This window comes from Amaranthus tricolor, chromosome 7 (assembly GCF_026212465.1).
Source record: "Amaranthus tricolor cultivar Red isolate AtriRed21 chromosome 7, ASM2621246v1, whole genome shotgun sequence".
NCBI classification, from domain to species: domain Eukaryota; kingdom Viridiplantae; phylum Streptophyta; class Magnoliopsida; order Caryophyllales; family Amaranthaceae; genus Amaranthus; species Amaranthus tricolor.
Window position 1 is genome coordinate 6696859 of NC_080053.1, and position 10767 is coordinate 6707625.

The window sequence follows — 10767 nt, forward strand, 5'->3', positions numbered from 1 at the left end:
TTCGCTCATCTCACGATGAGACGGTTTCATAAAAGCTGGAACAATAACTTATCTACAAAGAAAATAGAAGTATGTAATAGCTTTTGCAGCGACCCGTTCAATGTAAAACACTGTGCTATCGTCATTTCTCACCGACTAGCACCATGCGTGGCATCTATAGTTTACGTTGATTATTGTTCTTATATCGTTATTTTTGATGTTTGAATTGTTCCGACAGTCTTTATAAATTATGACGGGTTTTCAATTTCACTTAAATATATTTATAAAATAAAATTAGTTATTTGTTTTAAGAAAAAATAATTACTATGTCACTAAAAATTTAATCATAAAGTATTTATTACAAATTCTCATTTAAATTAATTTTAGTATGAGATAGTTTTAAATAGGCTAAAGCCAACTAAATAATTATAACATTTTTAATAATCTCGGCTATAGCATGTGTCTAGTTTAGATGTATTCAATCTAAATGAAAACCGGTGTTTTAAGGACTTAAAAGCTTCGTTTGAAGAAGTATGAAGATTTCTGGAATAAAGATTAATATTTAAGGTACTTTAGTGCTCAAAAAAGCCCAAATATAAAATGAATTATCTACTTAGATACATTTTCGGTGGACACATGCAATAGGTAGAATTATTTTAAATATAATCAAAAAGTGTATTTTTTTTAGTGGATGGACAATACGTTAGACTAATATCTACTTTCCTTTATAAAAACACCAAAACAGTTCTCACGATCACTAGTGATGAAAAAAAGTTTGATCTGTATCTTTAGTTTAACACTATTTGTATCGTTTATTCGGAGTTACAAATAAGAGAATAAAAAATAACAAATTATTTGTATCGTTTGTAAACAAAAGATACAAATAAAAGTTATTTATATCATTTTTTCAACCAAAAGATACAAATAACTATTATTTAAAATTTTTTTTCCAAACACAAGATACAAATAGCTTTACAAAAGAAAATTGGTACACTACTAATTTTTCTGGCTATCATTAAACAGTCAGAAATTTTCACTAATTTTTTTTTCAAACACAATATACAAATAGCTTTCCAAAAAAAATTGGTACACTGACTATCTTTAACGGTTATTAAACAGTCGGAAATTTTCACTGAATTTCCTGCTACTTTGAGATAGTCGGAATTTCGGACTAAATTCAAGTTAGTTGGAAATTTTGACTATTTTTCTTGCTGCACAATCAAACATTCGAATTTTTCTGACTATATTTTGGACTAAGACAATGATAATCGAAATTATTTTCAAAAAATTAAAATGGAAAAGGGAGGTCAATTACCTTTTCGACTGTTTTCTTATGGATTTCCGACCAAAATTCTGTAAAAACAAACTAATTCTGATTGTTTTTTCAACTTAAATATATCATTTTTCTACTACATTCTGTTATAAGGTTTTCTTTTCCGACTTTAATTTAAATTTGTAATCAATTATGATGAGTTAAAATTTTTCATTTCATTTTAATAAGCTTGGTAAACTTTATGCGACTAACAATAAACTAATATGACTAAAATCAAACTATATTACTTATGATATACTAATATGAGAAACATTATATTATACTATTATGACTAATAATATAAAAAGTTGCTAACAATAATCTAATACGACTAATAAGATGCTAATAATACACTCATACAATTGATTCTACACTGATATGATACTAAGACAACTAATAATATACTTATATGACTAATGCTTTACAAATAAGACCGTTAGTATACTAATAATACACTATTATAACTAATATTGTACTAAAACTACATTTATACGACTAATAATATACTGATACGATACTAGTACGACTATTAAATACTAATAGTCTAATACAATACTATTATAACTAATAATGTACTAAATTTACCAGATCAAATTGTATCAGTTTCATAAATTTCTCCCAAAGCATAAACCCTAACTCTACCATCTTTCCTCCAAAACACATTTTTCTCCCCAAATTCAAACCTTAGTTTTTTTCAATTATTTTCTACTATCAAATCACGAAACTAATGCAATTTAATCTGCTGAAACTAATAAATAGGCGTACAACAAGGTATAAGATTTGCAATTAATGTTTTCAAATGTGTTTTGTGTAAAAAGGTCACGGAGAAAGAATTTGATAGACCTTAGGGTTGCCGCGTGGATTTTTAAAACCACGTGGAAAACCCAATACCTCAATGTCACCCGCTATAATGTCCAATGATAATAATAATAATAATAATAATAATAATAATAATAATAATAATAATAATAATATACTAAACTTATACAACAAATATTATACTAATATTACACTAATACGACTAATAATATACTAGTACGATACTAATACGACAAATAAAATACTAATACAATAGTGATTCAACTAATAATATACTTACAATATACTCATACAACCAATAATTCACTAATATTATACCAATAATATACTAATAATACAATAATATAATTAATCTATAACTATTACTAAAACAAAACACTGCTGATGTCATCACTTAGCAAAATTGCTTATGTGTCACGCTCTTAATAAAAAATTTCCCTCTATAGCTCAATGATGATGTCATTGTTATAATTTTTGACTTTTTAACAAAACACTACTATTAATATTTTTGACTTTACTATTTTCTAAGTATGAATATAATATTATTCATATTGATTGATTTTTTATTTCTTAGGTCACATCATTTAATGTATTAGAAAGTCATAGAAGTATATTTTATTTTTTTTTAAAGTTTTCTATAAAATCTTTATAATTTTTTCTTATTAAATGAGTATAGGATATTTTGAGATGGTTAAAACATAAAGCCATAAATTTATTAATTTTTTCTTTATACAAATATGTCAGAAATTTTAATAAAGTCGTACGTCGCACGGACATTATCTAGTAATGTATTAATACAATACTAATACTATTAATAAAATACTAATATTATACTAATTTTTCTAATAATGCTCTAATACAACTAATAATATATTAATACTACACGAATACGAGGAGTATTTTACTAATACGACACTAATACGACTAATAATTTACTAATACTACACTAATATGATTAAATGTGCTAATACAACACTAATATGATTGATAGTATACTAATGTTATAATACTACAAACGACTAATATAGTACTAATACGACTAATAATATACTAATACTACATTAATACTACTAATATTTATTTAGAATATTCGCTTAATAGATTAAATTTAAGCCCAATTACAAAAAAACATCAACTGAATTGAAAGAATTATTACCAATTTTATTAATACTAGTGATGTCACATTTTTCTTTATTTTCGGAAGTACTGATTCTATCTTTTTTTTCATTATATTCAGAGAATAAAGATATATTCTCACTTATATGTCGAGAGCTTTCACAATAAACAAAATAGCAAAGGAGACATATGCAGCAACTACTAGCGAAACCATAAGTGAAAGCTGCAAACACGTTGTGGTGGGTGGACAATGCAAATGTTGAGGGAGGTATGCCTTTTAATTATAATCATAATGAAATAATTGGTGGATTTTCTAAATATGTAATTAGTGAAGCGATGTCATTTAATCATAATGAAAGGCAAACTTGTGAGTATTTCAATAAAATAATATTGCAACTCTAATATAGACCAGGCGTAGGAACACTCTAAACCTCGCACAATTGAACAAAAACCTTATGTATTAGTAGAAATATTTAAATCTTTCAATGTTACGGTGATGTGGATAATTATGTAGAAAGCTATAAGTCGCTTTTAGTAGAGCTTTATATTTTCTATGCAAGTGTATACAACTCTGTCTGCGATATGTCTAGGTGAACTAATATCTCAATACATCCCACTGAGTTTCATCACGACATAGCTAGCATAATAAGCCAAGAAGATAGTTTTATTGAGGCTTTTTCTTTCCTAGCTTCATTCTATTCATATGCAGAAATAAATAATTATCTTAATTATTATTTTGAAATTACACCATTTTGTTTTAATATTTTAAAATGGTGGAAAAAAAAATTAATAAATATATTTATCGAGAACTGCAAAGATTCCTTGTAATTCGAATTCTACTACTGCGTCGGAATTTGATTTTAGTGTAGGTAAAATAGTGCTTGATTAAAAGAGATATCATCTTGCTCCACATACTATTCAAATATGTGTTTGTAAGAAAGATTGAGATCAAACAGATGTCTGAACACAAAGACTCAAGAACGATGACGATCAAAGCGATGACGATCCATGATTACGATGGATACATGTGCATAATTAGGAGGAGAGGCAGCAGAGACATTGAACCAATAAGAAGATCATGAAGTTGACGAATATATGATTATGCATATTAGAGAACAATAAACAACTACAAATAAAAGGTATGACAAGATCTACGTGAGTTTTGTTACCTTCGGGATACGTAGGCAACTTAGTTTTCCTTAAAGATACTAAGTTCGAGTCCATTTTCTCCCACTTTTTATTAATCATCTTTATAATTAGTTTATCATTTTTTATTACCTTTATTTTTTCCTTCGTTTTAGTAAATATTTTAATAACGATTAACAACCACTGAATTTCGATAATAATCAACAAAGGTATGTCCATCTTATTTTAATTTTTTATATTTATATTTAAAGTAAAGAACTGATGGTCTGACAGCTCAACTTGGGAGTTCAGCCGCTAGGAATCGCCCATGAACCACCAAGGAACTAGTTGGAACCGGAACAAAAACTGGAACCGGAACACAAACTGGAACCAAAATAAGTTTGGAACAAATTCAAAATTCATTTTAGGCTGAGTAAGGTCAGGTCTAGAGCGGTCCTAAGTTTAAATTAGTCTATAAAGGGTGTAGGTTGGCTTTGAGTCTGAAGGCCTTAGGCGTAGACCTAGTCCTATTTATTTCTATAATTCTCATCCATATATTTTTGTTATATTTTCATTTTATACACACATTTCTCATTATCCTATGAAAACATTGCGTATGAGGCAGATCAAATAGGATTTTGTACTCATGATCATCTCTCGCTATAAGTATAATTATCTTATTCACACATTTTTTCACTTGGCGCAAAAATATTGATGTTGTTTTCTTTTTATTGATTTCTCCATCAAATATTTATAAGACAAAAGATAATAAATAAATTAACAAGTGAGCAGAGCGTGCACAACACCGTCTTGAATACCCTTATGGTATTATTATAAGTACTTGTATTAAGAAAGAAAAAGTATTTTAACAAATTAAGTTATATCGAGTAGTATAAATAAGCTGTACTGATTCTTCGAAATCCACCATTAAATAAGACCTTGATTTCCCTCTCACTTCTACTCTCTCTCACTCTTCTTCCACTACCTAATAAACTTCCAGAGAGAGAAACATAGAAAACCCTCGAGAAGCAAACACAAAAAAACTCTAAATTACTATCGTCTGTTTTAGAATCTAATATAATAACAGAGCAATTCCATTTCATAAAATGGGTACTTGCAAAAATAGAGAGGAAAATAGAAATTTAGCAAGGAAAACAGTAAATGTTGAAGGACCAATAATTATTGGGGCAGGACCTTCAGGTTTAGCAACAGCTGCTTGCTTAAAACAACAGGGGATTCCATCATTAATCCTCGAAAGATCAGATTGCATTGCACCTTTATGGCAACAAAAGACATATGATCGTCTTAAACTTCATTTACCTAAGAAATTCTGTGAGCTTCCATTGATGGGGTTTCCATCAGATTTTCCTAAATACCCATCAAAGAAACAGTTCATTTTTTACATGAAAACTTATGCTAATCACTTTAATTTATCTCCTAAATTCAACCAAGAAGTTTCAAAGACTTACTTTGATGAAGAAATTATGTGTTGGAGAGTTCAAATTAAGGGGAATGATTTTGATTATGTTTCAAAATGGGTAATTGTTGCAACAGGGGAAAATGCAGAACCTTTAATACCTGAAATTCAAGGAATGGAGAAATTTCAAGGAAAATTAATGCATACAAGTCTGTATAAATCTGGGTCTGATTTTAAAAATCAAAGGGTTTTGGTAATTGGGTGTGGAAATTCAGGAATGGAAGTCAGTTTGGATCTTTGTAGATACAATGCAATGCCTCATATGGTGGTTAGAAACTCTGTAAGTGAATTTTCTCTCTAAAAAATTTCACTCTCTTCCCTCTTAATTCTTATTTTTTGTAAAATATAGTTTTTAATTTTCAGTTTTTTCCCATAATTTAAATTTTTTTTCCAGGGGTTTGACTGGTTGCCTTCTGTTAGTTTAAAAAGCATTGAATGTTTTTTTGTTTTGCAGAGAGTTTTCAGTTCAAAAACATACTCCACATTATTACATAGAAGTATTTAATATTTATTTATAATAAAGTGAGGACATACATAAACTTTTGAATTCATGTAGTTTTCAAGTTGTACTATTTACTTTAGAGTATCTAATGCAAAAGTCAGCTACATATGCTTTTACTTTCAAGTAGCTAAAGAAATGTTTAATTCATGCCAAGTACAAAGATATAGGACTTAAAATACACTTTTCTCTATATGCTCCATGGAATAGAATTTAGAAGCAACTTTCTCTATTAGCTTTAAAATTGGTTTTTTTTATTTTTTATTTTTTTTTATTTTTTTTTATTTTTTTATCCCAACCTTGTTTATTTGTAAAATAAACGAGCACATCTCTTGAAAATTTGCACTTTTGCACTTGTATTTCTTAAATTTCATTGTAAATAATAAAAAAATAATGACAAAAAATCGAAATAAATAGATTAATATATTTTATGTAGATAACGATGATAATTATTGTTTTAACTTTTACTTAACTAGGTTTTAGCCAATAAAAATTTGTACCCATTTGATATTATTATGCTTTATGAATTGGGTTTGCTAATTTTGTAAAAGTATATGCTTCTTTAATTAGTAAAGTTTCGAATGGTATGATAAATTAAGTTTTAGTGGTATAATAAAAGTAGTAATTAATTATTACTTTTTTGTAGGTGCATGTTTTGCCAAGAGAAATGTTTGGATTCTCCACATTTGGGGTTGCCATGACCTTATTAAAATGGTTCCCTTTGAAATTAGTTGACAAATTTCTCCTTTTTGTGGCTAATCTTACTTTGGGTAACACTGATGGGTTGGGTCTAAGAAGACCCAAAACAGGCCCGATAGAACTCAAGAATGCAACCGGAAAGACACCAGTGCTTGATATGGGAGCACTTTCATTAATCAAATCAGGAAAAATTAAGGTAATCCAAACAAGTCATTTTCACTATTGGAGTAATAACTATCCAATATAATATACTTTTATTCATTGTTCAATATTCCTTCCATGAACAAGACATGTCTTCTATTGTCAAACAATGTTAACTTTAACTATTAACATCTAAATACTTTTCTAATCATTGTCATTGATATTAAAGTCTAAAAGGTACAAATAAGACATAAATATTCAATCATATGTAGTTTATAAAAGATCAATTACCATCTCCTCTTGCTTGGTAAAATTCTTTGACCTTATATTAAAATTTAAATAAATAATTTTGTCTTTTTCTAATCAGTTTTAATTATTTCCATGGATAATATATAAAAGTCACACTTGAGACATTGTAGTACATTTTGATCCGCTTAAATCATGATTTGGTGTCATATTCTAGATGAAAATAGTATGAATTTAACAATATAGTTAAGAAAAGATATGATTATTTTGAATTTACTCATATTACTAAAATATACATAGCCATAAAAAGACGTGAAAATAAGTATATTATGGCCTTATACTTAATTTTAAGTCTTTTTAGCATAAAAGTTACTCATTTTTTAATATGATTTTAAGTATTACGAATAAAACAGAATCGTATCGAAAACTATAACGAATTATGTCAATCTACTTAAATGCTTCATGTTTCTTTATTTAGCTTCTTATTACTAGAACTTACCATACTTTCATATAATATTGAAAATACAAGTTTAGGTCTATGTTAAAACATGAGATAAGATAAATTAAGGATATCTTTGATATCATTTTTCGTTTTGAGTTTTCTGCTTTCTAAAAACATAAAATCAATTGTTGTTTTAATTAGTTTTTATTTTTTTCAAAACATTAAAAAAGCAAAACAACTAATTGTCATACATAATTGTTGTTTAAATTAGTTTTTATTAGTAATTTGAATTATTTATATTTGGCATGCACACGTATAGGTGATGGAAGCAGTAAAGGAAATTACAAAGGATGGAGCCAAATTTGTAGATGGTAAAGAGAGAGAATATGATTGTATAATCTTAGCAACAGGATATAAGAGCAACGTACCCTCTTGGCTCAAGGTAAATTGCTGGCTTAGCTATTCTAACACCAATTCCCCTCTCTTTGTTTGTTTGTTGGTAGTATTCCTTCTGTTTATTTTTTTTATCCTTATTCTCATTCTCTTCGATCAATCGCTTTCTTTCTTACACAACTGGTGACATTACCCTACAGAACGTTTCTTAGAATATAGGGGAAATTCAGACACTGCTTCTTTGTATTTTCTAATTACTCTATTTCTTAAGACAAATTTATTCTCTTCCCCACAATTACTATTTTTTTTTAATAATTATTGTATGAAAAATGGAATTCTGTTAAAATAATTCTTGGAAGGGCTCGTATGATGTGTACCTTTCCTACTTGCCCTCTTTTCTTCTCCTATCCCAAAGGTTGAATTTTTTTTTTTGAAAAAGGGGAATTTGAGACTATTCTTTTTGCCCTCTTCCCACTTAGCTTGCCTATAATTGGTTTTAGGGATAAATTGGTCTTTTCAATGAATTTTATTTCTTTGTGGCTATGTGAAAAACATTGGGAAATTTTCAAAATCAAAATAATAATAATAAAAAAAAAGCAATTATATTCTACTTTCACTTTTTATTGACCGATAGTTATATATAGATGTGTTTATTTAGATTATCAAATCAATTTAATATTTGAAATCAGTTAAAAATTGAAACTTGTTGTTTCTTACATGATTTTAATCTATTTTTTATGTCTGATCAAATCGAATTTTATTATAAAGTCGGGTAATACAAATTGCCGTAGTACAGGGCCTTAGGTTTGGTAGTGATGATTCTCTAGTGTTCTTTTAGTTGTAGAATACAAATAACTTTGTCCCACTTAATTGTTACATTTAACATCCAAAGTTCAAACAATATAAAATGTAAAATGTGAATTTAGTGGTATGGGCGAGTATTTATTAAGTATACATAGCATTGTTGTACGTTGTTCTACTTGTACTAAAGCACAAGATTATACATGCAGGACTGTGAGTTTTTCACAGATGATGGAATGCCAAAAGTAGCATTCCCAAATGGATGGAAAGGAGGGGAGGGATTGTATACGGTTGGATTCACCAGAAGAGGATTATTAGGTACTGCATCAGACGCCGTTAAAATATCCCAAGACATAGCTGATCAATGGAGGAGAATTAAAGGCCCTTGTAGTTGTGATTCATTATCACATCCTTAAGTTTACCATATCCAGTAAATAAATATGCAACAACTACTAGTCCAGAATAATTACTGCTTTTGGTGAGAGAAAAAATAATTAGTGCTCATAGGAGCTAATTATGGGGATTTTGAAAAGTCAAAAACAAAGTATTTTAGAAGAGAGTGATTTACAAGGGTTTTAAATTTTGAGTGTAATATACTTTTTTTTTTTTTTTGAGAAAGGGTGTAGTATTATAGAGTTATCTTTATTACTATTAGTTTGCATATTTTTCTTTTAGTCTTTTGGGGTTGATTAGTTGATCATTTTCTAAATTCATGAATTTTTGAAAGGAAACTGCTGTAAATCTTTAATTTCACATTTCTTTTCATGTTTGTTTTCCTTAACTTTGTTATAAAAATATCATCTAATCTTTTAGGATTAAGGATGCACTTCACTAGATGTAATATAAATATTATTTTAATAAATAGTGCAAATTTTTCTTTTAGTTTTGTCCTTTTTGCTCTTACTTTCTTCGTTCAAAGGTTTATTTTATAAAATTTAATTATATATATATATATATATATATATATATATATATATATATATATATATATAATGATGGCCACTGTCCGGGTTGGGCCAGTTCCATTTGGAACCTGATTCAAACGTTCCAGTTCTGGGAGTTTCCAAACGGTTCCTTGACGGTTCATGAGGTGGTTCCAGCGGTTCCAACTCGCGGGTCGGGCGGGTCGGACCATCGGTTCCATTTTTATTTTTCCTTTAAATATAATATAAAAATACTATAATAATGCGGACGTACCTTTGATGATTATGTGATTATTAGCGAAATTCATTGCTTGTCATCGCTATTAAAATATTTACTAAAAAGAATGAAAAAAATAAATTAATAAGAAACGAATCAACGATAAAGATGATTAATAAAAAAAGAGGGAGAAAATGGACTTGAACCTAGTACCCAAAGGAAAACTAAGCTGCCTACGTATCCCGAAGAAATCAAAACCCACGTAGTTCTTTGTCATACCTTTTATTTGTTGTTGTTGAATGTTGATTGATCGTTGTCCGATTATCCTATTCGTCTTCGTCATCATCATCTGGTTGGTTAGATGCTTCCGCTAACTCTCCTCCTGACGATGATGCAGATGTATCCATCATCATCGCCTTAATCATCATCGTTCCTTAGTCCTTGTGTTCGAAGCTCCGCTTGATCACAATCTTTCTTGTAAACACATATTTGAATATTATGTGGAGCAAGACGAGATCTCTTTTCATCTAACACTCTTTTACTAGCACTAAAAGCAGACTCCGACGCAATCGTAGAAG

At 28.5% G+C, this 10767-nt stretch overlaps 1 protein-coding gene across 1 annotated transcript; it reads left to right on the forward strand.

The window, feature by feature from the left end:
• The first annotated feature begins 5274 nt into the window (after window positions 1–5274).
• On the forward strand, window positions 5275–9734 carry LOC130817539 (probable indole-3-pyruvate monooxygenase YUCCA4). The gene is made up of 4 exons (XM_057683297.1): window positions 5275–6108; window positions 6974–7222; window positions 8175–8297; window positions 9259–9734. Exons 1-4 carry the CDS (start codon window positions 5458–5460, stop codon window positions 9463–9465), a joined length of 1230 nt encoding a protein of 409 aa, XP_057539280.1. The 5' UTR covers window positions 5275–5457; the 3' UTR covers window positions 9466–9734.
• Window positions 9735–10767: the final 1033 nt, after the last annotated feature.

Coding starts and splice junctions, on each gene's coding strand:
- LOC130817539 (XM_057683297.1), top strand. CDS start 5,458: ATGGGTACTTGCAAAAATAGAGAGGAAAATAGAAATTTAGCAAGGAAA. Junction 7,223..8,174: donor TCAAATCAGGAAAAATTAAG/GTAATCCAAACA, acceptor GCACACGTATAG/GTGATGGAAGCAGTAAAGGA. Junction 8,298..9,258: donor ACGTACCCTCTTGGCTCAAG/GTAAATTGCTGG, acceptor TTATACATGCAG/GACTGTGAGTTTTTCACAGA.